We start from the raw sequence: 27219 nt of genomic DNA, 5'->3' as shown, positions 1-27219 counted from the left end.
AAATAATGAACAGTTATGTCGATTATTTTTCATTATATATTGAATCTATTATTCTGTAAATTAAAATATGTTTTAATCTTTTCACCTACCACGGAGCACCAATTTCTCCAAATTCAGTTGCCTCAGATAACAGCCATGAGCTAACCATTTCGTTTTTAAATCACTCCCTAATATAATAATAACATTAACATTAATATATTGTTTATGTCATCGGTGGGGAATGCAGGAGTTGGCCACATCTTTTAAAATACCAAAATTTTTATTATTTTTTATAAATTTTAAATTAATAATAGTTAAATTACACTTTAATCTTTCAAAAATGATAAAATTTGATTTAATCTTGTAAAAATTATAAAGATATAAACTATTACAATAGTAAAATTATATTTTTATTATTATAAAAATATATAATTTAATTTTAACCCTTAAAAATTTTCTGACTTTTTACACCATTAATTAATCCAAAGTAATGTATGAGATGCTCTGAACAATTTATAAATTACCCGCATTTCATTTTTGAAAGTGTATGTATTATGATTGGATACTTTCGACTCTTTCTAAAATTTTTTGAAGTGTTATTTACTAAGAAATCGGCTAAACTTCCACCTATGGTAGATATTGTTTTCGTTGTTGAGGGAAGGAGGTGTTTGTATTGCTAGCTGAAATCCCAATAATAATTGGTATGGTACCACTTGAACTATCTTCAAACACTTCAAACATTTTATTTGGGAATGAAAGAACTTGATAAAAGAATGAAAATATATCTAGCCAAACAGAAGGAAATAGAGAGAATAGAGAATAAACTTCTTTTCTTTGTATTCAAAATTGCTTGCTTCTGAAATCTCAACATACCGTATTTATAGACTTTGTTGACTAGTCTAAACTAAGCAACAACCTTACCAGACTCACAACTAATTAACAACTCCTACACTCTAATATTCATCCATCTTCTTCTTAGGCAACACCCATAGAAAACTCTTAAAACGAGTAAAACTCGATAGCGAAAGCGGCTTAGTAAGAACATCAGCGACTTGATCACACGCTGGAACTTCACCAACGGCAACAGTACCATCAGCAACCTTCTCACGAACAAAAAATAAATCTAACTCAATATGTTTAAATTTTGAATGGAGAACAGGATTGGCAGCAACCACAACCGCCCCAGAACTGTCACACCAAATATTGGGAATACTATTAGACTGAACATGTAATTCTTGAAGTAACGATAAAAGCCACGTAACCTCACTAGTAACTGCGGCAAGACTTCGGTATTCCGCCTCAACAGTAGACCGAGCAACAATCTGCTGTTTCTTCGTACACCACGACACAGGTGTATGTCTAAAATAGACACAGTATCCAGTAGTGGATCTCCGGTCATCAAAATCTAGTCCCCAGTTTGCATCAGCATATCCAACTAAGGATAAATCTGTGGACGGATGAAACACAATCCCAAAATCAATCGTTCCACCTAGATATCTCAAAATGCGCTTCAGGGCGGTCATATGAATGGAGGTGGGACAATGCATAAACAGACATATTCGATTTACAACATAAGCAACATCAGGCCGCGTAAGAGTGACATACTGTAAAGCTCCTGCAAGACTCCTGTATTTAGTCGGATCATCTAACCGCTCACCACCATCTCTAGTCATAATAGAGGAACTAATCATCGGTGTATGAACACTCTTCGCATTTTCCATCGAACAACGTATAAGAATATCACGTATATACTTCTTCTGACAAAGAAAAAGACAGCCTGACGAAGAACGAATAACCTCTATCCCAAGAAAGTAATGGAGATCACCCATGTTCTTAAGCGAGAACTCACTATTCAGTAATCTAACAAACCACTCTGTAACAAAAGGCACATCACCAGTAATAACGATATTATCAACGTACACAAGAACATACAATGTTGAAGCTGGTACCATTCGAACAAATAAGGAAGCGTCAGACTTTGATACCACAAACCCCACAGAAACTAAAAATCTTTTTAACTTCTCAAATCATGCACGAGGAGCCTGACGAAGACCATACACCGCTTTCTTCAGACGACACAGCAAAGGTCTGCCATCTGAGGCATATTGAACATAACCGGGAGGTTGATGCATAAAGACTTCAGTGTCAAGATCGCCATTTAGAAATGCATTATTCACATCCACTTGCCGAAGCGACCACCCCTAGACACAACAATAGACAAAATAACTCTGATAGTAGCCGGTTTGACCACTGGACTAAACGTTTCCTTAAAATCACAACTTGGAACTTGAGAACATCCTTTTGTGACTAAGCGAGCCTTATGTCGAGCAATAGTACCATCAGAATTCTTCTTGATTCTGAACAACCATTTGCACCCAATGATCTTACATTAGACGGAGTAGGAACTAGCTCCCATGTGGAATTACGCATAAGAGCATCATACTCAGCTTGCGCAGAATCGCTCCACTCAACAGTAGCCAGAGCTTCTTCAATCGTAGTTGGTTCAACAGCTTCAACATTTAAAACTTTAGGCTTGTAAACCCCCGCTTTAGCTCGAGTGACCATTGGGTGAGTATTACCCGTGGGTGGTCTACTAATCTGACTATCAGATGCCGATGAAACACCTGCAGACACTCCCACAGTAGAATGAGAGTGAGCATTGTTATCACTTGATGATCTCGAGCCATGCACTACTGGAAGACCACTCAACTCAGTCCCATCATTAGTTGACGAACCATAAGCTGGAAGATTACCCGACCCAGTCCCAACATCAGCTGAAGAATGATGAGACTGAGACTGCTCCAAATTAACATCTAATATAGGATTAGTAGACTGAGATTGCAACCCTTGTAAAGATGGTGTCATCATACAAGGCTCAAGAGTTGATGAATAAGATGGCCACACGAGAGGAACAGCAATCGAACTAGTTTGACTGGTCGTCGACACAGACTTGTCTGGACTAGTCTCAGCAAACAGAAATCTCTGCTCATCAAATACCACATGCCTTGAAATTATAACCTTACCATCTGGTAAAAGACATTGATACCCCTTGTGACTAGGACTGTAGCCCAAAAATGTAGACGGCTGAGATCGAAAATCCAACTTAAGACCTACAAATGGACGTAAGTAAGGATAACAACAGCAGCCAAACACTCGAAGATGATTATAGGTCGGATCATGTCCATATAGTGCCTTAAACGGAGAACTGTTCTGAAGGACAACAGTAGGAAGTCGATTTATAAGATGAACCGCACAGCAAAACGTATACCCCCATTATTCCATAGGCAAATTTGCGTGAGCCAACAATGTAATACCCACTTCAACAATGTGACGATGTTTACGTTCAGCTACCCCATTTTGTTCTGAAGTATACGGACATGTCAGTCGATGTATGATTCCTTGAGATTCTAAGATAGACGTAAAACCACGGTATTCGTCTCCCCAATCACTTTGGAACTACTTAATAGACTTGCCAAACTGTGTCTTAATTAACTGTTGAAATTGAGTGAAGCATTCTAGTGCTTGAACTTTTTGACGTAAAAGATAAATCCAAGTAAACCGAGTATACGTATCAATAAACGAAACATAATATCTTTTATCACCACATGCAACAGGTGCAGGACCCCAAAGATCAGACACAACCAACTCAAAAGGACGATAGCTAGTAGTCGAAGGTGAGAAGGTTAACTTATGTAACCTGCCTTTTTGACATGCAGTACATATACCATCCAAACTATTTTTACTTGAAGTAACATTACATTTATTTAAAACTGTTTTGACCACAGAAGTTGATGGGTGGCCTAAATGATAATGCCATAAAGCAAACACATTATTATCTAAAACTGTATGTGGAACTTGCGAATGAGCAACAAATGAAGTAACCGTAGACGGAGTAGAACCCACTGGCACAGAAAACTGATATAGTCCATCATGAATGCGGCCCGTCAATAATGTCTCCCGAGTCACCGTATCCTTAATAACACAATGGTTAGGATGAAACTCAAAAAACACACCATTATCACGAGCAAACTGTGAGACGGATAATAGGTTTTTCTGTATACTTGGCACACATAAGACATTTGATAATCGTAACGGTTTATACTGAGTAGATAAAATAGTAGTGCCAATTGACGAAATTACCGCAGGAGTACCATCACTCATTAAAAGAGATGACGTACCTAAATATGGCGTGACATCACGTAAAGCTGACACATCACGACAGACATGATGACTCGCTCCCGAGTCAGGATACCAAGATGAGGTGGTACCTCGCACTGGTACGTACGGAGCATCATTACTAGTACTAAATCCAAGTTGAGCAATATTGACATGAGAGCCAGATTCTAAAGGATCAGAATAATCAGATGCACGTAAGTCCCCTAGTCGAGGAAGCCTAATACACAGTTCGGACCCAGTATAAACCCGAGCACGCGGTTTGGTAAAGCGCATAACTCGATCAACACTAATCGGTTCAGGCGAACCGAGATCACTTTGATCAACTTGAACAAAATTAGATGATGGAACCCTATTTACATTTGGGTCAATATTCAGCCCATTAGTAGAATTTACCACATTCAGCCCTTGCAACCCACGCCGTCCATTTCCAGCAATAAAATCCAATGGGGCATTTCCATTAAACCCATTGCTATTAAAACCAGGCCCATCATCATGACCAAACTGACGCAAACTTGACTTCAAATTATTCCCATATGGCCCGCCATATTCATTTGCATATGACACTTGTGGCCCACGTGCCAATTTCTCACTTTGCATGCTAGCACTCCAATTTTGATCACCATTTCTATTTTGACTTGCATAGTACCCGTGGCCATAAATTGTTCTCTGACTTTTGGAATAAGGAGCTACATATTTTTCTTCTTCTTCTTCTTGCGCACACGATCCAAATTCAGCTCGCTCAACACCCGACGGAACCCCTTGACAAGATACCGACGGTACCACGGAAGAGGTATTCGAGTCCCTATGATAACGGTAATAGCACTTCTGAGCCACATGACTGAAGCGACTACAGATCTAGCATTGAATGTGAGATCGGAAGGTTCTGCCACGGCCACGAACAAACGTACGACCGCCACGACTGCCTCCTTCAACCGACGGCGCATCCTCGACCATATTTGCGTTCAAATTTACCTCCTACAACACTTGAGCTTGACGACTTTCACAATCAACTAAAGCATCAACCAAACGTTGTAATGGCAGAACGCCAGTCAACTGCCTAGCGGAGGAGATAACCGCCTCAAACTCTGACGGCAATCCCGCGAGCATCACCTCAATCTTTTTTTCATCAAAGAGACGAGAACCAGAGGCATCTAACATAGCACGCAGATCTTTAATTTTAGCAACATAAGCTTTAATGGAAAGGTTACCTTTCTTCAAGGAATGAAGCTCATGCAGAAGTCGTGACTGCTTAGCACCAGTGTCAGCTGCAAACAGATTAATAGCCATGTTCCACATATCACACGCCGTGCACGCATCATCAAATGACGATTGAAGAGATGTACTTACAGTTGATAATAGCCATGAGGTCAAAAGCCTATCTTGCTGCGTGAACACCTGTGCCGCAGGATTTGGAGCACGAGATCCATCGGGAAGAGACACAAACCTCGATGGCGGAACAATGGTGCCATCTAAAAATCCTGTAAGTCCATATCCATCCACTATTAATTTGATCTGTTTGCGCCACTGAATATAGGTGCCTTCATCGAGCTTAACCACTTCATGCCGAGGAAGACCGGTCGTGACACGATCGCCGGAGAACACACCAGAGCTAGACTCACCAGTTGCGAAATCAGCGGAAGCCATGATAGACAAGATCCAGAATCAAATGGCTCTGATACCATGAAAGAACTTGATAAAAGAATGAAAATATATCTAGCCAAACAGAAGGAAATAGAAAGAACAGAGAATAAACTTCTTTTCTTTGTATTCAAAATTGCTTGCTTCTGAAATCTCAACGTACTGTATTTATAGAATTTGTTGACTAGTCTAAACTAAGCAACAACCTTACCATACTCACAACTAATTAACAACTCCTACACTCTAATAGGGAAAAATGGGAAGTTACCTCAACAACAAAAAGGCGCATTCTGAATCAAATACAACTGATAGCATAGTCTGACCAAAAACATTGATCAATACGTTTGAAGACGACTAATCAACTAGACACGAGATTATTATCATATTGTGAATTGCACATGCATTGAATGTAACACCCCTTACCCGAGACCATGGTCGGAGTCGAGCATGAGGCGTTACTTGACTTAACTTAAAAGTTCGGGGCATAAAAATTTACTTTCAAATTTAATTTCATCATTCATAATAAAGCTGTCCTCATGTACAGCAGTCACTAAAATAATTATAATTCAAGCTACAAAACTCGAAATTTAGATCCGTAAATTTTCCATAAAACTAGACTCATATATCTATTCATCATAAATTTTTCAGAATTTTTTCTTTAGCCAATTAGTACAGTTTATTAGTTGAAGTCTCCCCTGTTTCACTAATCGACTATCCTAACCACTCATCACTAAAATTTAATTATCTCTTATTAAAGGCTTCATATGGTGATTAAACTTATTTCTACTGAAAATAGACTCATTAAGGAGTCTATACATATAAATTATAACTCAAAATTCCTTCTGTACAATTTTTAATGAATTTCTAAAGTCAGAACAGGGGACTTCAAAACATTCTTGCCCTGTTTCACTAAAATTCAAATATCTAAAAGTATATAATTCTTTTGCTTACTCCACTTCTTTTATATGAAAGTAGACTCTTTCAGCTTTAATTTCATATCTCACTCAACTTCTAATTATATTTCCACTATTTTTGGTGATTTTTAAAAGTTACATAAATGCTGCTGTCCAAGAACTGCTCCATTGCAATTTTAAAAAAAAATTCAATATAACCCCTTTATAATTGTCTAACCTTCCCTGCAAATTTCAAGTCACAACCAATTCCAGTATTTCATCTACTTCATTTAAATACTAATGAAGTTCAACCAATCAACCATTTCAAACTAAAAACATGTATATATTTCGATATCTAACGCAACCATAACATTCAAATTTACTTTTCACTTCAATTCCCTATACATGCCATATAAATCCAAAAGTTGCTTAACATAAACTACCGGAGTATATCTGGATAGTGTGATTCTTGATGTAGATCCGATCCTCCGAATGTATAAATACGTTAATCTACAAAAACAATAAACACACACATGTAAGCTTACAGAAAAGCTTAGTAAGTTCATAGGCATAAAACATAAATCTTACCAAACACTTGTACACTTATACAATATACACCATTACTAAATTTACCTGTCAACCACAATCTTTGGTGAGTTCCTTGGTATAAACTCACTACTACTTATTCTTTTACCATAATTCCTTTGGGCCCATTTGTCACTTACCATCCTTGATCAAAATTAAGGAACGGTTACGGAAAATTGAGTACTTCACTTTCACTTTGACATATGACCTCTTATCACTTGTCCTTGATCAGATAAGTGTAGCTAGGCTACCACTTATCACTTTGCCACTTGATCAGATAAGTGTAGCTGAAGCTACCACTTATCACTTTATCACTTGATCAGATAAGTGTAGCCACTTATCACTTTGTCTCTTGATCAGATAAGTGTAACCACTTATCACTTTGTTTCTTGATCAGATAAGTGTAACCACTTATCACTTTGTTTCTTGATCAGATAAGTGTAGCCACTTATCACTTTGTTTCTTGATCAGAAGTACTCAAATCCGGTGTTCCACTTAATTTGATCATTTATTCGATTTTCACATTTTTATTTTATTCTCATTTCAACAATAAATACATTTCATCATACATTGTATAATTCATGAAATTAACATTTAATCATTAAATTTCAGCCATATGAACTTACCTGGATCGATTTGCAGAATTTGTAAAAGTTCAGGGACTAATCGGCTACTTTTTCTTTTCCTCGACTTGTTTCAGGTTCTCGATCTAAAATGCAAATTTATTCATTCATCAGCATTTAATTCAATTCTAATTCATTTCACAATTTATGCCCTTTAATTTTCGAAGTTACACTTTTACCCCAAACTTTACAGTTTTTACAATTTGATCCCTACTCAATTAACCCCTCAATTGATCTAATTTTTCTCAATTAACACCTTTTTCCAACTATTTTAGACTACTACATAGCCTTTCATACTCAAAACCGCAACACCAAACCTTAATTCCCAACTTTTTCACAATTAGGTCCCTAAAATCAATTTCTATCAAAATTACTTAATAAAATCATCATATAACAAAATTAAAGCTTCAATTTCATGTTTATTCATCATAAAAATCCAACACTAATCAATGGTAACTTTCAAAATCAGCCATGGAATCAAAAACTAATGAAATAATTAGTTGGACCTAATTGTAAAAGTATCAAAATCACAAAAATTAGAAGAAATAATCAAGAATTAAACTTACATGATTCAAAAATATGAAAAACCAGCTTATTCCAGACCTCCTATGGCGTTTTTGCTGATAAATTGTGAAGAGATCTCTAGATTTTTCACTTTTGTCTTTGTTTTAAATGTTTAATTTGTTAAGTTTCCAATTTTGCCCCTGTTTCTCCTTACATTCTGCTGATTTTTCTTACCCAACCGTCCAGCCCATATAATTTGGGTCTAATAGCCTTTTAAATCCCTCCACTTTAGTCACTTAAGCTATTTAATCACAATTTAACAAATTTTACACTATTCCCAATTTAGTCCTTTTTAGTTAATTAACTATCCAAACGTTAAAATTTTCTAACGAAACTTTAATACCAACTCAATGACACTCTATAAATATTTCTAAAAATATTTATGGCTCGGTTTAAAATCTTCGAGGTCTCGATACCTCGTTTTTTTTATTTTAATTATTTTAATATTTATTCCTAGTACACTATTCACTATTTCAAAAATTTTCCTAACTTCACATTTAACTTATACTTACTAAATTTATAATATTTTCTACTCGTTTGTCAGATTTAGTGATCTCGAATCACCATTCCGACACCACTAAAAATTCAGGCTATTACATTGAACGGCGGCTTGATGCTTTTGAGTTACTAATTAACTATAAACCATTCATTGAGAAGAATTATTGTCTCCCCCCCCTCCCCACCAAATACTTCAGAGAAGCAAGCAATGTCAGGCATGGAAGGAAACAAATATCGTTCTTATTTGCATGGAGAAGGTGAGCTCAACACCAATTGGAGATATGGAGGACCTCCAAATTATGATATTGTAAACAAGCTCTTCGAAGACGAAAGAACTAAGGTTTTCCCTCTCTCTCTATACTTTACTTGTTTTATCTTATATTCATGTTGGAGTAAATTTTAATGAACTTTCAATCTGTTAATGGAAGGTATGGCCTCCTGGATCATTGGAAGAGAAAGTGCAGAACCTTGTAAAGTCATGGGAAATGGAGATTTTCCACAAGGCATCCCTCGAAGTTTTCAAAACAATTGACGTAAACAAATACACATTTAGCTTAAATGGTATTAAAAAGGAAAAAAAAAAAAAGAAAAACCAGAAGCTGAAACATTGATTTTCACAATTGCTGTTGTGAATTAAAAACATTAATGATGGTTTGATGATGATGGAAATAAAGAAGCTGGGAGGAGGATACAACCCACAATTACAAACGTCCCTTCCTGAAGAACTAAGATGTTACGATCCTGAAAAAGAAACAGATGAATCATCTCATAAGGCATTCGTAACAACGTTCCCAAGAGGCTTTGCCTTTGAGGTTCTTAAGGTCTATACCGGACCTCCTGAGATTGTCCTCAAGTTTAGACACTGGGGTTACAATGAAGGTCCTTTCAAAGGTCACGCACCTACTGGAGATTTGGTGGAGTTTTACGGAGTAGCCATCTACCAGGTAATTTAATTACATCTATAGAAGATAACACGACGATTTGCTTATATGTTTTGTGAAATAGGTGGATGAAGGTATGAAAATTGGGAGAGTGGAGCTCTTCTATGAGCGAGGAGAATTGCTTGGTGGTCTCCTGAAAGGTGCTGCCATTGATAGCTCTGCTATGGAGGCAGCTTCAAGTTGTCCAATTCTGAGGAACACGGGCTAGAATTATTCCCAAATTTCGTTTTAACTTTATGTAAAATAAATACCACTTGGGGTTACCTCTTTGTCGCTTAAAATGAATCGCCACTTGCTGATTCCTACTTCCTTGTCCAAATTTGTATGTTGTTAAATAAGCAAGTTCCCTAGACATGGAACAAAAGCTTTCTATTATCATCTTTTCTTTTAAGGTTTCGTATGGATGAAAGGTTGTTACACAAGTTAATGCAACATGCAATGGGACGAAGATTAATGCTACGTTAGTCATTCAATCTAGTCTGGTTTATATTATTTGTTTAAATTATTTGTTTAAATTAAATTACGAAGTAAAAGTTTAAAGGTTAAAATATTATCTAAGTCCTTATATATTTCATACATTTGAAATTTATTCTTTTTATTTTATTTTTTAGAAATTTAAATCTTTTACTTTTTAAAATTAAAAATTCAAGTTTAGTTGTTACCACCATTAAAATTATTCTCCAGTTAAATTCAATAACCTGAAATTTGAAAAAAAAAATCACTTAGTAGTGTTGTAATAAAAAATTTCTATTTAAAATACTTATGTACAATTTTTTCTTAAAATCACGCATTTAAACTCGTCATGATAAAATAAATTTTTGTTGGCATAGTGTTCTTAAAAAATTAGCATTATAATTGAAGAAGTTAATAATATTAACTATTTACACTAATTAATAACATTATAAAAGTAGAACTAAATCATGTAAAAAAAATTAAGTATATAAATTTAATCCAATTTTTAGCATAATATAAGAGCTAAAATTGAAATTTGACCATTGCTTTATAATATCAAAAAAAAGAAGTAAGACAAATGTATTCGAATTATATATAACTGTATAACATTTTAATCGGAAATTTAATTAAATTAGTTAATTGGACTAACTAATATCATTATAAAACATAAGGCAAGATTAAATTTCATATTTAAATATAATAAAAGAACTAAAATTGAAATTAAAACATTTTTGTAAAATGGACAAGACGTTTCAAATAGGAGGAAGGGATACATAACTATTATAAATTGCTTCTAATTAAATTTGTTGATTTAATTAATTATAACCTAAAAAAAAAAATCTAAAACTAGACAAATTATTTTAAGGACCATTTCCCCACCTCATTCATGGTCTTTTTCAAATTATTTAATGACATTTCAACAATTTTTTTCATGCCATTGAAACATAATTTTGATAAATTTTTTTACCTTGAACTTCGAACTTAGAACCTCAAACCCCGAACCCTAGACCAAAAACCTTAAACCACGACCCTAAATACTAAACCCCAAACCTTAAACCTAAGTTCAAGGTTTGAGTTTGGGTTTAAATTCAAGATTCAAAGTTTAGAGTTCAAGGTTCACAATTTAAAGTTTCGGGTCAAGGTTCAGGGTCAGGCGTTGCGGTTGGAGTTCGAGGTCTAAAGTTTAGGGTTCAAGGTTTGATGTTTAAGGTTTGACGTTTGAGGTTTAAGGTTCAAGTTTGAGGTTTGGGGTTCAAAGTTCGAGATTCAAGTGCGAGTTTTGGGTTCCGTTTCACGGTTCAAGGTTCAAGAGTCGGGGTTCAAGGTTCGAGATAAAAAAATTATCAAAATTATGTGTTAATGACATGAAAAATATTTATTGAAATGTCATTAAATAATTATAAAAGAACCATGAATAATGAGGTGGGAAGAATATATAAAATAATTACTCCTAAAACTGTTATAACAAGAAATATTAATATGCCGAAATTTATATAAACGCATAACACTTCGAACATGACTATAATATAAAAAATAACACAAACACAACAATGATATATGTAATTCTAGGTCTAAATTCATCTTCTTTCTCTATTTTTAACTTGGTTATTGAAAATTTATATAACAAAATTATGTGGTCAAGTGTCTTTTGCTATGGTTAGTTTTGATATGCCCATGGGAGTGAACCTTGATAAGGAGCAGTCCCGCAGTATCTAAACAGACCTTCAATTTCGGGGCATTCATTGGGATATGGGATCGACCGATGGAAAGGATCACGGCCTACTTTTTTCTTCTTAAGCAATCCGATACATCCATATGGATCATGCTGAAACTGAGTCCTCACCAATGCCTCACCTTTCAAAGCCGCTTCTTTTGCAGTCGATGAAGCTGGGGTGCCTCTGTAAAAAAATTGTGACTCAGGAAAGCCGATTGCAGAGCGATGCAAGTTTGCGAATCTCTCTTCCTTGAAATCATAACTTACAACCTGATCCAAATGCAATAGTATTAGGATTAATTTTCTTTCCGAAACTTGAAAGTAGCAAGTACATATCACAAAAAACCTCTAGATAAGAAAACACAAACAATATATTTGGTTTGGGAATCCATGGTGGCACCAAAGACGAACTCGACCGTTTAATCTTTCACCTTATCAAAACATGCTGATATGAGGGAAGATGAGAGGGAGGGAGAAGTAAAAGTAAGAAAGATTAACGAAATGCAGAATGGTTCGAGTAGGATTTGCTTACGGTTATGTTTTGTGGGTATGTCCCAGTAAGCTCTCGAAACCGACAAATGCTGAAGAGAAGATTTTCGAAGCTGTCTCTTGCATGCTCCTCTGTTAATGCCCTCCACTTCACACTTTCTTCCTTCCCTAAAAAACAATCGAATATAATAACGACACTTGGATAATTAAAAGCAAACTCGAAATAAGTTCTCACTAGTGCGCTACAAATGGTTGCATATTTGGATTTAAAGGTCAAACTAACTGGAACTAAAGCTAGAAATCGATAAATTTGATGTTGTGTATGAACCACGAATAAATTCGTAGAAACTAGGTAAACAATCACTGCAATGCAATCATTATAAATTGTTCAAGTTTACATTTCATAATTCAAATCAATGGGAACATTCAAGTATAAATAAGGAATGTAAGGACAGCATGGAAGACTGAATAAAGTGAACATACCAAACCATCCTTTCGAGTCAGCAACCGTCCAATAACTCTGCGCCTCACTTCGAGGACCGGCATCCTTCCGAGTCTCTCCACCACTAAACAGAAGCAAAGCCGCACCATCTTGTGCGGTGCTTTCAACCCCTTCCTTTATATGAGTCAAAAAGGTAGCAGCTTGGCCTGGATTCTTCTGATACGGCTCCAAAAACCAAGAATCCTCCTTATCGACTTTCTCACAACTACTGCTTGTATAAACTGAATGCCCAGCAACCATTACAAGATTCTTAAGCTTGGCATACGGATAGTAATTACTGAACCCCTCATCAAGTTTCCTATAATTTCTCAGCATCCTATAGTGGTGCTCATATAGAGATAGACCTATGAGGATTGTGACCCCAAATGCCAAGGAAACAAAGAAAACAAGGAGTGGGTGTAACTTGTAATAGTAGTGAAGCCTGTTAGCCAAGGATTTGATCATTCTAACAGGGTAAAACGATGAAACTTTAGACCTTCTGGTTCTTTTGATATTACCTAATTCAATATCAAAGTCACCCCTTGGATAGGCATTGAAGGACTTAGGGCTATTTGACCCAAATGGATAGTTATTCATGATAACAGAAATCCAGCTGAAAAGCTTCGAGATTTAAACAAAGCATACCCAAACAGGAAATTCAACAGATTATCGACTAAAGATCAAGAATTTGGAGATTTAATTCAACAATCCAAAACATAAACTAGTGAAAAAGGAAAGGTCTTGATCATCGAGTTGAACTTCTCGTTTGCAGCTTAAGAAAGAAGAAATGAATTTTTTAGGCAGATAAACAAAATGGGGTTTTGATTTACATGAAAAACAAGATCAAAGCAGAGGAAGAAAGGGTAAACTCACCGAAAGCCTGGCAGGATAGAAATTCAGATCCAAGATTTCAGAGAGTTTGTTTATTAAAAAAAAAAATCAGAGATGATGGCTTAGGGAAGAAGACTAACAACAGGGACTGAATTCTTGGGTTTTGCCCATTTGAAGCCCAACGAAAGAAGTTCCAGTTGTTTTCTAAAGGTTGCTTGCTTATCGATGGGAAAAAAATACTTACGATACAAGCCCAAGTTTGAATTAGACTTCAGTGTTTTTTTAAAAGTCAATACAAATTTTGTATATCTTATTATTAATTAATTGTTTATTATATGTTATATTTAAATGCATACATCTATTTTAAATACATCATGTCCACATGCAAAGGTGAAGCTACGGGGCTGGCAGGGCCTGAGCCCTTCTAATATGTTAAAATTTTGATTTAATCTTTTAAAAATGATAAATATATAAGTTATTAAAATGGTTAAATTATATTTTTACTGTCGTAAAAATACATAATTTAATTCTGCCCCAAAAAATTTGTCTAGTTTCGCCCTTGTCCACACACATATGTATGTGATAGGAATACTACTACTACTAATAAATTGGTGAAAGATAGATTTGTACAATAAATATATTTATAAAAAATATATAAAAAATGAGATTTTAATTAAAATGGTAAAATAGAAATGTTAAAAAGGATAGTGTCACAAGTTTAAATCCCATGTACGTGTATATATATATTTTTTAATTTTTTTATATAAAAAATATAAACATACAAAAATACACCTTCAAAATTATGCAATTCAATTTGTTAAGCAATGATATTTTAGTCATTATCCAATTGAGTTGATGCTTAATTGACTCGTAACACCAACTTAACTAAAAACATAATACACACAATTATCGTAACACCAACTTAGTTAGAAACATAATATACACAATTGTTGTTCCACGAGTTACATCTCCCAAATACAAAATCGACCCCTTGATGACAATTTTGGTCTTGTAAAATATACGGTAAATGAGTGATAATTTTTTAAAAGAATTTCAGCTTTAGTAGATTATATTATCATGTCATTTGGAATATATAGGCAACCAGCTTGATGGCATTCAGATATCTTGCTTTATGCCGCTGGGTTACCTGCATATCTTAGTAGTTGTCAATGTTCCTACTTTGGGGGGGAAATGATGAAGAGAACAGTTAGTCAGTCCGGTTATAAAGTTCCATTGTTCCTCTTCTGTTCCTACAGGACAACCGTGCCACTGCCTCGCGATAGTAGTCTTCTGAGACGTATCAGGGCCTTCAGTTTCATTCGTTTATATGCATCAAAGAAATAAAAAAGGCAATACTAAGGAGTTCATATCAGATTAATGAAGTAGCAGCTTGAGGCTTACTTTTGCTACAAATTATCAGGATTCAGAGCTATACAAATGGCTGTTAAGAAGCAAATACCAACGAAACTAAAGCACATAAATTATGAAGGTGAACTAATGAGAGGTTCAGATGATCTAGAGAAACTAGAACATTGAACTGTAGCTTCGGGGTTGTTTGTTATTCTTTTACAAAGAAGATTTGGTTTCTCAGAATCATCATTCTCGTTCCTGATCTCTTTCAACATTGCTGTTACATCTTTCATGGTGGGTCGTTCTTCGGGACACGGATTGACACATAAGAAAGCCACCCCCAGCACTTGAAGCATCTCTTGGATTTGTGTGCTTGATCTTATGAGGAGCATCTGGTCAAGAATTGTTGTGTAATCTTTCCTCTTTTCACGAACTTCAGTGTTGATCCAAGTGATAATGTGGACGCCGTCTGGAATACTGTTGTCTGTTGGTTCCATGCCTGTTAAAACTTCAAGGAGAACTACACCAAAGCTGTATACATCACTTTTCTCTGTGATCCTCATGTTGTATCCATACTCTGCAAATTGTCATAATAGTGTTAGGGATAAGCTAGCTGCTACGTTGAAGTAATGAAGTGGTCCTGTCTGGTAACTGTATTCAACATATATAGGAAGGAACTGGGAGCATATCTCTAAGTATCTAAAAATCTTAAAACTTGTTGAAGAAAAAACAGGTGTAGAACATAAAAGGCAGATGTTGGGAAAAAATTTCATATAATTTAACAGACCGAAATATTTGTACTCACCTGGAGCAATATATCCATAAGAACCTGCAATAATGTTGGAGGCTCTTGGACTCTCTGAAACATCTATCAGCTTTGCCAGACCAAAGTCTGCCAAGAAAGCTTCAAACTGTGGACCAACTAAGATGTTGTTGGATTTGATATCACGATGAACTATCGGTGGAATACAATCATGGTGAAGATAAGCTAAACCTTGAGCTGCTCCAAGTATGATCTTATATCTTGCATCCCAGTCCAAGAACATGTTCTTCTCATGTAGCAATCCAGCTAAGCTCCCATTACTGATGTAATCAAACAAGAGTAGTCTGGTTTTTCCATTGTCACAACATCCCAGTAGCCTCACTATATTTTTATGCCTTATGGATCCAAGGGTCTGAACTTCTGCAGAAAACAAATCCCTCTCCGGAAACTCACCGTTCTTGATTGGCCATAGTTTCTTCACTGCAACCACCTGCTTTGTGGTTGTCTCAACACGATAAACCACACCAGAACAACCCTTTCCAATGATGTTTGAATCAGACAGACTCGTCAATATGTCATTCACAGAGAAGTTTAGCTTTTGGAAGGGGGTAAAATGCCAGTCCAAGAAATCATCTTCATGTTTGGCTCCATGAACTCTGATAAATAAATACACGGCAACAATGACTACTAAAATGGTTACAGTTACACTGAAAAGAGTGCGCATGATAAGATTTCGGGTTGATCTTTTCGAATGGGGACTTCCACTCGATCCGCACTCGGTTTGGTTAATGCAGAGCTCTTGATTGCCAGAAAATGCAGTGCTGGGGAGATTGTGGAAGAACTTAGTATCAGGAAGGACACCTGAAAAGTTATTGAATGAGACATCCAATGAAACAAGATTGTCAAGGCCTCCTAAGACCATAAGGCTCCCAGTTAGCATGTTGTGAGAAAGGTCTAAGTTGGCCAGTTTTGAGAGATTTGAAAAGCTTTCTGGCATAGGTCCAGTTAAAGCATTCCAACTCAAGTTCAAGAGTATATCGAGTCCTTGTAGAAGACCGATCTGTTCCGGGATCGAACCAGCAATCTTGTTTCTGCTTATATCCAACAATTGTAAATCCTTACAGTTTCCCAGTGACTTAGGGATGAAACCTGTTATTGAGTTTCCACTGATTACCATCTTGTTTAACGATGTCAGCTTGCCTAAGTTGTGAGGGATGGTGCCTGTTATGCTGTTCATTGAAAGGTCCAGAATGTTAAGATCAGCAAGGAATTCAAAAGACGCTGGAATTGTACCTTGGAGCTTATTTGCACGCAAATCTACCATTTCTAAATGACTGCAGTTGCCAATATCAGGAGGAATTTCTCCAGTGAACTGATTTTCTGATAATTCAAGATAGCTCAAACTATGCAAAAGCCCGATTGCTGATGGAATGTGACCACTAAAGTTATTTGATCCCATCCTTAAACGGGTCAAGCTAGTGCAATTCCCCAGAGTTTGTGGGATTTCACCAGAAAGTCTGTTTGATAACAACAACAATTGGGTCAAGTTCTTCAAATTGAACAGAGAACTTGGAACTGAACCAGTAATGAAATTGTGTGATATATCCAAATGTTGAAGTTTCTCACAGTTGGCTAGCTCAGTTGGTATGCTTCCACGAAGCTGATTTTGCCAGGCAAAGAACTGTGAAAGCTCCTTCAGTTGTCCAATGGTGGCTGGAATCTCACCAGAGAATCTGTTGTTATCTAACTCCAGTTGCTTTAGGCTTGAAAAGTTGCCAATAAAAGGTGGTATCTCACCAGAAAGGTTGTTACCAGACAAAAGAAGCTCCTCCAATGCAACTAAATTGGCAAGAGATGAAGGAACCTCCCCACTTAGATAATTCAATGAGATATCAATAATAACCAAACTTGAACAGTTCCCAAGTGAGTTTGGAATTCTCCCACTCAGCTGGTTTTGCCACAGTAACACCCTCTTCAGATTCTTCAATGAACCCACTTCTTCAGGAATCTCACCAGAAAGTTGGTTTCCATAAAGGAACAAATCCTCCAAGGCTGATGAATTACCTATTTCTGGTGGGATGTGACCATTAAGTTTGCTTGTATAGATTGAAAGAGTTTTGAGATTCTTCAGCTCCCCTAAACTTGTTGGAATTTGCCCTGAAATACCAGTGTCTGCAAGCCCAAGAAAAGCTAGTCGTTTGCAATTCGATATCTGCGTTGGGATTTCACCTTCAATACCTGAGTTCCCCCCAGCTCGGAAAATCTCCAGTGCCACCAACTGCCCTATCTCTGTTGGAATCTTCCCAGAAAGATGATTATCAAACAGTTCAAGCAGCTGAAGCTTTGAACAGTTTCCAATTTCCCTCGGAATCCCTCCGTGTAAGGAATTTGTATTCAGAGACAATGACTGCAAATCAGACAACATCCCAATCTGAGCAGGAATATTTCCAGAGATAGCATTAAAACTAAGGTTCAAGGTGACCAATGATGAGAGGTTCCCTATTGAAGGTGGAATTTCCCCAGTGAGGTTCCCACGTGAAAGAACAAGAGCAGTAAGATGCTGAAAAGAGACGATCTGAGTGGGAAAGGTTGTATGAAGATTGATGTTGGAGATTGTGATTTCAGTAACGAAGCCTCCATGATTACATTTAATGTAATCCCATGTGCATGGATTTGAGTGGGATGGATTCCATGAAGAGAAGAAAGCAGCAGCAGAAGAAGAATTGAAAGTAGAAAGCCATGAAAGCAAAGAGAGACCTTCATGGTTCAACCCAGAAATGGATGAAACAAAGTTGAGAAACAAGAGAATAATACCGATTCCATTGCTTGACATGATGAGAATAGTATTCGAATACTGTTCTATCTCCCTCTAGTTATAGATATCCAATCTCATGGTTGTTTTTGGACATGCATGCTTTAATTTGCTTTACTACTGGTATTTCTACACTGTAAAATGTTACTTTCATTATATGTATGTCTATGAAAAAAGGGTTGATAGTTACATGTAATTTTCCAAACACTTTCAAACAAAGATTGCTTATCTTTTTTTCCTTGAGCTAAGTTGCATGACAACTCGTGAGGGTGTCTGAAAATGACAAAACAACACCAAAAAAACCAAAGAGACCAAAACATGGTGGACACCACAGCTTCTTTTTCATTTATTTATTTATAATTTTTGAGAACTGGTAAGGTTTCAAGATCAGTTTGAAATAGAAAAGGTTCTTAGAAACGAAGTGAAGGCAATGATGTTTGTTAAAGGATTAGACATTGGGTATTCTTTCTCTCATTCATGAACCTTCTCTCCCCACCACATGCAATATTGGGTAAAAGCCACTACAATATGATGCCAAATTTGTCCATTTTCTTACTTCTTATTGGCAGTTTGCCTTTATTAATATACTTCAATAACTAAATAATAAATTTATTTAAATTTTGATTTATTTCCAACTTTTTTTGCATAGACAACCTGTACTCGAAACTTTCATCACTTTTTCCCTAGATTAATCACTATCGTAAATAATGCTTCTATTCATTCTGTATGTTTTATTTCTTTCTTTCGATTTCATCAATTTCTTTGAACAACTTCACTTTACCTAAAACGAGGGGAAATGGTTGTCAAAAAGAGTTAATGTTTGGTTGAGATTGTGTAATAATTATTACCATATTGCATACTACTAATTATTAGTATGTTATTATCATTGCGTAATAATGTCTTTATGATTTATGTAAAGCAAATTTGTAACAAAATTTGTACCACCAATATAAAATTAGGTAAATTAGATAATTAATAATATATTTGTTATACATAATATAGAGCATGTCACATAAACTCTGTTCACTCAACATGTGTGCTCGCCACTCATCCTAGTTGGCGAGGTATGGTCTAGTTAGCCCGTGGCGCCCAAACCCAATTAGGATGGTCCGACCTGAATTCGGAATGTCAAATTAGTCACCAAAGTGACCCAAAACTCCACACAACATTTCCGCATGTAATTAATTATTCGTTTTCTTTTTCAATCTACAGCGAAAGTCTCATGCATGCATTCAACTCATATATAGATAGAAATAAACAATTGATACCTAGTTGTATGCTTTTTCTAACAACATTTACTCAAACGAGGCATAAAGGCAAAAATGTCATTTCATGTCTAATTTAGGCAAACACACATGTAACATCGATTTAAAGGTATATTTTAATTCTAAAATATTTTTAGAAACATTTTGTAAAGAATCAATTTAACTCGATTAGCAATTCGTAGTTAATTTTAAAAATAAGTATCTTAGGGACTAAATCAAAACATTGAAAAAATATTGAGAATAATCAAATTACAAAATTATCGGTAGATTTACGAAATTAAACATCTAGGAATCTGGTAGGTGAATTTTTAAAGCATTTTTGTAAACGTTTGAGACTCCAATTACATCACCAAAATCTAAGGACTAAATTGCAAAGTTGAGAAAACATGCCTTGGACAAGCTAGGCGCCATGTTGAGACAATGCGATGTAGCACGTCGAGATGAGCCCTTGAAGGGACCCCTCGTCGAGACGACTCGACAAAGGTAGTGACGACGTTGATCCCATGTCAAGATGTCGGATGCAATTTCAGCCTGAAACCTGCAATTTTCAAGTTTAAACAATACTACACATACCATTTCGTGTAGTTAAGGCTATTTCTCACTTCAAACATTTCATATTACCTTCAAACATAAATTAGAACATGCTCACATACACCATAAAATATCATGACAAAATTTGACATACTATGTAACAATCATGCTAGCAACTATACTTTTACCCCAAGAGATCATTACTCAACACATCAAATCAACATCTCAAGGTTTCCTAAGGATCCTAAATGTTCATTTTGAACCATTTGATCATTTTAAACATGCTCAAATTTCTAGAATACTATTTTAAGCCCATTAACACTTTTTAACCAATTTATATGCCACTTTAATACATATTCATCAAGAAATCATAACACACATAATTAATATCATTCTCAAACATTAAAATATCCACAATCAAAGTCTAAAACATCATCAATAGCCCATGAGTCTAGTCCTAAAATAATAACCCACATCGCCTTTATTCAAAGTATTCAAAACCACAAAAACACCTACTCAAGAGTTATGCCTTGGATGGATCACTACACTTACTCACTCCCCACTCCTTGGATGCGCTACTAGGTTGCAAGTTTTAGAAAGAGAGTGTGAGATTTTTCAAGCTCAGTGAATGTTCAAAAGTGCTACTAAGCATACACGGTAACGTAAGTCAAACAAGAGCATACTAAGGCACATTCACAACCTCATTTTCATCAAGTAAAAAAAATGTTTTCATGCTTCATTATCTCACAAGTTTAACATGTTCTTCTACATAGATTCACACATAACATAACTCACATATAATTCAAATAATTATAATTTGGAAACTTGGGACTATGAAACATATAAGTGGACTCAATCACCACACATTGGATAAACGAATCTCCATCACATCAATGACTCAAAGAGTCTAACTTGTCCCAAAAGTGTAGCATTAAGCTAAACACCCTCCAACACACCAGCATGTCCTGATGGATGAAGTTTAGCTCGACATTCCCTTATCTCTCCAGCCTGTCCTGAGGCCTCAATGCCCAAATCACAAAATAAAAAGGTGAGTACTCACAGTCCTTTAGCATGCCAACTATATCTAATGGTTTTTAGAGATTACAAGGCCAAAATATCCACAATTACACATATTTATTTACTATTTTAATGCACATAACCTCTGTTCACATTTATCGGTTTTGCATCACAACCTCATACACAATACATACTTATTGGATACACATTTAATTGTACTATAAGTGCCACAACAGTGCTCATTGAGCTATTATATATCAGACCTCACATATGTGCATTAAAAATCAGTAAATCGCCTGTCACGTTATTACATTTTCACATATTGCTTGTTGCATTAGCATCATATATCACAACTCGTCTTACTCTCGGAACTTAGGATAGGAGTTTAAGCTAATCCTAAGCTCCCGATTAACACTATGAATCACGTATAACACTCACTGATCTCGATTCCACTTGCTAGCTGAAAGCTTAAACAAGCTTTGCCTTGCCTTTTGACTTGCTAGAGGGCTCTAACGGATCTGAGACTTCTCACACATAATACACACAATACATATAGGTCATTAACAACCAACAACATATAAAAATCAAACAAAAACGTAGATCTAAACTAGCTCTTTTAATTAACTAATTGATCGGTTGATACTCACTTATATCCCAACCTCACTTTCTCAACTAGGATAAATTATGATTTACTCGATTTGACTTATCTCCCGACCTTGCCTAGCCTATGATAACTTCTTAGGGTCGTTAATCTTAATGGTTTAAGTACACGTAGTTCATACCAACTAACCTCTCTCAGGAAACCCTAAATCCTCTATTAATCACATCCCTATCCTCTCATTAATATCTCCTAAGGGATTTAGCCACTCATATTATTCATAATCTCTATCTTGATTGAATGAATCATGTGAAGAACACAATCGATTTAGAAAATAAAAGAGATTTTAATAATCGTGGATTAAACATCGAATGAGGAATGAAGTAGTAAATCTCTTGATTGGAATAAAGAATTAAATCAAATGCAAAAGAAAGTAAACTAAAATACTTGAATTAAATAGATAAACTCTTGAATCAAAACTGATTTCAAGAGGAAAAACAAAAGACTATTGAAAAGTCGAAAAGAAAATTATTCGAACTGTGGTTTGGGTTTATTTATGTTTTTGGGATTTTTTATGCATGCATAACTTCATACTTTAAATTGATTTATAGGACTATTTTGAAATGTGACTGAGCATGTTACTCAACTTAAAAGATAATTGGATTTTAATTATTTTTCCACTGCAACTAAACCTAATAGGATTTTTTAAAGCAATGTCAAGCAACACGTTTTCCTAAAATCACGCTAATGTTATTAAATTGACTTAATGAAATTGGATCTATTTAATGAACGTTTTCAAAAATAACAAAGGTAACCACAGTTTTATTTAAAATGGAGTGCATTTGAGGTTTTCAACCGACGATAAGGTAGATTCCTAGTTTAGGTGTCCCATGCGACTTTCACGATTTGGCCATAACGTCTAGGCAGGGTTTGAGAGGTTTCATATGAGAGTTTCCTTTAAACCTATTAATAATGTATCAACTAGTAGAGTTCTTCAACTAATTCACATAGACTTATTTGGTTCTATTAGAACAACTAGTTTGGTGGAAAACAATATGCTTTTGTGCTTGTTGATGATTATTCTAAGTTTACTTGGGTTCTTTTCTTTAGTACTAAAGATGAGGCTTTAGAAAAATTCATCACATTTTAAAAAATAAATCAAAATGAAAAAGGTTACTCTATCACTAGTGTTAGAAGTTTCCATGAAACTGAATTTCAAAATCTTGGTTTTGAAAATTTTTACAACTCAAATGGAATTAGCTATAATTTTTCTACACTTAGAACCCCTTAACAAAATGAAGTTGTTGAGAGGAAAAATAGAACTTTAGAAGAAATAACCAAAACTATGCTTTGTAAAAATAATTTACCAAAATATTTTTGGGTGGAAGCTACAAATACCGCTTGCTATATTGTTAAGAAAGTGATAATTAGGCCTTTTTTAAAGAAAAATCTATATGAACTGTTCAAAAAGAAAAAAGCCTAACATTAGCTATTTTCATCCTTTTGGATGCAAGTGTTTTATTTTAAATAATGGAAAAGAAAATCTTGATAAATTTGATGCAAAAAGTGATGAAATAAATTTTGTTGGTTATTTTTTAAATTCTAAAACTTTTCGAGTGTTTAGCAAAAGAACTTTAGTAGTAGATGAGTCTATACATGCTATTTTTTATGATTATAACCTTTCTCCTAGAAAGGATTCTTGTATTGATGATGATAATGATGCATAAATTTTTAATAATAATGATAAAGTGGATCAATCATCAAGTGAGAAGATACAAGAACAAACACAAGATGCTCTAAAGGAGCTTACAATAGAAGAGATGAAAGTAACTCATCCTAAGAGATTTCAACTATGTGAAAGATGGTAAGATTTTGGGAGATCCATCCAAAGAGGTAACTACTAGATCTTCTCTTAGAAGTGCTTGTAAATATGTTACATTTGTCTCATGCATTGAGTCTAAAATATCAAAGAATCATTAAATGATGAATATATAATATTGGCAATGCAAGAAGAGTTAAATTAAATTGAGAGAAGTAAAGTATGAACCCTAGTTAAAAGACCTTGTGATAAATCTACTATAGGGTACTGAATGAGTTTTTAGGAACAAGCTAGATGAGAATGATAACATAGTGAGGAACAAGGCTAGACTTGTTGCTCAAGGTTACACTCAAGAATAAAGAATAAATTAGGATAAAACTTATGCTCCCGTAGCTAGGATAGAAGCCATTAGAATGCTTTCAGCTTTTGTATGCTTTAATGATTTTAAATTATATCAAATAAATGTTAAAAGAGATTTTTTAAATGGTTTTATAAATGAAGAAGTGTATGTTGAACAACCTCCCTGTTTTGAAGATTCAAAATTTCAAAATCATATTTTCAAACTTTCAAAAGTCTTATATAGTTTAAAACAAGCTCCTAGAGCTTGGTATGAAAGATTATCAAATTTTCTTATTAAAAAAAGTTTTTGTAAAGGGAAGGTTGACACCACACTTTTTATCAAAAGAAAAGACAATGATTTATTAGTAGTTCAAATATATGTTGATGATATAATTTTTGGAGCTACTAATGATATTCTTAGTCAAGAATTTTCCAAGCTAATGCAAGGTGAATTTGAGATGAGCATGATAGGAGAACTAAATTTCTTTTCTTGGACTAACAACATCTCTCTCTTAAGCTTTATTTGTTAACTTTTTGATATAACAAAAAGGGGGAGAAGAGAAGAAAAAGGTAAATTATTGGTATTTGGTTGATTATTTCTATGACTAATCTTTTAATTCCAAAATCAAGTGATTAATTTTGTTTTCAAATCCTTGTTTGCATATTTCATAAAAATTAATTTATTTATTCAAATTGAACTTTAAAAAGGGGAGTAACAAATTAAAATTCAAAAACAAATTTAGCAAAATGTTTTATTACATCAAAAAGGGGGAGATTGTTATACCTATATTTATTTGATAATATATTTTGATATAACAAATTAAAATGTTTTTGAATAAAATTTAAAGCTGAACAAAATTAACAAAATGATAATATCAAGTTAAAATGGTTACAATTGAGTTAAACATTTTTAATCAAGTTAAAACTATTTTAAAACAAGTCAGCGTTGCTCTAGGCTAAAAAGTATCGATGCTTTTTGGCCAAGTATCGATAGTTTTTAAAATATCGATACCCATTCTAAAATCGATACTAAATTGACATTATGTTTTCAGTCAATTACAAAAAAGTATCGATACCTTTTACCAAATATCGATAAATTATATTTGGTATCGTTGTAAACTAACTTTAATGATCACTAAATCAAGCATTATATGCTAATAGTATCGACACTTATAGAAAAAGTACCGATACCTTTTGTTGTAGGTGAATTTAATGATTTGATATTTTCATCCCCAATGGCTTTATTCATGTTTCCAACAACCACAACGGTTGGAAATGAATTAGAGGGTATAAATGCCAGCTTCTAAAGGTCCTACAACAATAAGAAAGAACATTCAAGCAAAATCATCAATCAAACAACCTTTGTGCCAAATATTTCCATACTTTTCTTTTATACACTTGCGAGCTTTAATTCTATTCTATTTGCTCAAGTGTTTTTCATTGTAATTGAGCTTAATTTGCAAACACCCAAATCTTGTAAGGATTATTTCTTTATTTTCTTCTTTATATCTCTTTAAGAGGGTTTGTGTCTTAAGATTTTGGTAGAAATCTTAAGGGAGTTGTAAGGTTAACCTTATCCTCAAAGGTTGATCAAATTAGTGAATTTGGGAAAATCCTTAGTTGTGGAAAGCTAAGGTAGTGAACTAGGCAATTGGGCCAGAACTGCTCTAAATTTTTGTGTTCACTTTTCTATCCTTTCTCTTTAGCTTTCACAAAATTTTTAAAAGATAATTCACCCCCTCTTTGCAATTTTGTTGATATTTTGAGCTAACAAAGGAAAAGAAGACTTTGAGGTAATTCATTAGATGATTATGTATTTTTTCTTGGCTTGAATTTCCTTGACAAGATTAATGCTCTTTTGGTTTATTTTGTCAATTACATATGTATTTTGGATACTTGAAAACAATAATGCGTACTACCAGTGAGTTGATACATGAGGGGTGGAACAAGATATTGTTGACAATTCAACTAGCCGAGGATATTCCTTATGGTGAGAATATTGGCTCGATAAGTCGAAGTTCTAAAGAGACCCCCTTTGGAAATGCTAGAGGGGTGACAAACTGATATGAAACATGATGAGTTATCAATAAGGTTACCACCTATGATAGATGTGCGTAGTGCTTTAAAGTTTGTGAGAAAAATAGTGATGCAAACTGGGCAGTTAAACAGAATAAATGTTATGAGTGAGGTACATCTCAAACACTTTTCTAGTCTTTTTCATTATGACTTACTATTGACTTGACAAAGACATAGGGTCCCTTTCAGAGTTCTAAAGTGGGTAAGTCAAGGGCTTACAAAATCGGAGTTACTGATGATAATCAATGTTAACATAGTGTTCAATGTGTGCATGCCTAAGCCTTTTTGTGTGAATCAAAGTGGTGGAGGCATAAGCCGAGGCAAACGTTTTGAGGGGAGAAACTACTTAGCAGAGAGACTAGTTGGGAATCGGCCGAGGCATTGAGATAGTTTTGAGATGAGTTAGATCAATGTCATTCTAAGGAAATGATAAGGGAGTCATGAGAATGGATAGGGAAGAATGTCACGGGCTACGGTTCAAAGCTCATTGTGCATAGAATCGCTCATGGAGGTTAGTTGATCAAATGGGGCTCATTTAACCACATGAACTGGCCTAATTCTTGGAACACATGGAGAAGACCATCTACTTAAAGCTTTGGTGTCCTAGTGAAACACTCCAGTAAAACTAGAGTTACCATGATGAATATTTGTAACGCTAAGGGATAAGATTGTATCTCTTAGGACTCTCATCTTGTAGGTAGACTTTGATCTCGACCGTCAATGTATTTTAAACTATAAATAGAGGCCTACCCTTTCATTTGTAATCATTCTATTTTTTATGTTT

The 27219-nt window shown here is 34.9% G+C and overlaps 3 protein-coding genes across 3 annotated transcripts; 1 reads left to right on the top strand and 2 right to left on the bottom strand.

The window, feature by feature from the left end:
• Positions 1 to 9061: 9061 nt before the first annotated feature.
• Positions 9062 to 10361, top strand: LOC107910435 (pathogen-related protein). Its single transcript, XM_016838271.2, has 3 exons — positions 9062 to 9296; positions 9385 to 9900; positions 9962 to 10361. Exons 2-3 carry the CDS (start codon positions 9613 to 9615, stop codon positions 10103 to 10105), a joined length of 432 nt encoding a protein of 143 aa, XP_016693760.1. The 5' UTR covers positions 9062 to 9296; positions 9385 to 9612; the 3' UTR covers positions 10106 to 10361.
• Positions 10362 to 11822: 1461 nt separating this feature from the next.
• LOC107910436 (uncharacterized protein C57A10.07) lies at positions 11823 to 14055 on the bottom strand. Its single transcript, XM_016838272.2, has 4 exons — positions 13908 to 14055; positions 13037 to 13806; positions 12597 to 12721; positions 11823 to 12334 (listed from the first exon to the last, which is right to left on the bottom strand). Exons 2-4 carry the CDS (start codon positions 13629 to 13631, stop codon positions 12008 to 12010), a joined length of 1047 nt encoding a protein of 348 aa, XP_016693761.2. The 5' UTR covers positions 13632 to 13806; positions 13908 to 14055; the 3' UTR covers positions 11823 to 12007.
• Positions 14056 to 15206: 1151 nt separating this feature from the next.
• On the bottom strand, positions 15207 to 19263 carry LOC107910437 (LRR receptor-like serine/threonine-protein kinase RGI2). The gene is made up of 2 exons (XM_016838273.2): positions 16021 to 19263; positions 15207 to 15792 (listed from the first exon to the last, which is right to left on the bottom strand). Exons 1-2 carry the CDS (start codon positions 18809 to 18811, stop codon positions 15347 to 15349), a joined length of 3237 nt encoding a protein of 1078 aa, XP_016693762.2. The 5' UTR covers positions 18812 to 19263; the 3' UTR covers positions 15207 to 15346.
• Between the last annotated feature and the right edge of the window lie 7956 nt (positions 19264 to 27219).

Source organism: Gossypium hirsutum, chromosome D02 (assembly GCF_007990345.1).
Source record: "Gossypium hirsutum isolate 1008001.06 chromosome D02, Gossypium_hirsutum_v2.1, whole genome shotgun sequence".
Classification (NCBI taxonomy): Eukaryota; Viridiplantae; Streptophyta; class Magnoliopsida; order Malvales; family Malvaceae; genus Gossypium; species Gossypium hirsutum.
The sequence above is the reverse complement of the archived record's forward strand: the minus strand, read 5'-3'. Positions and strand labels throughout refer to the sequence as shown.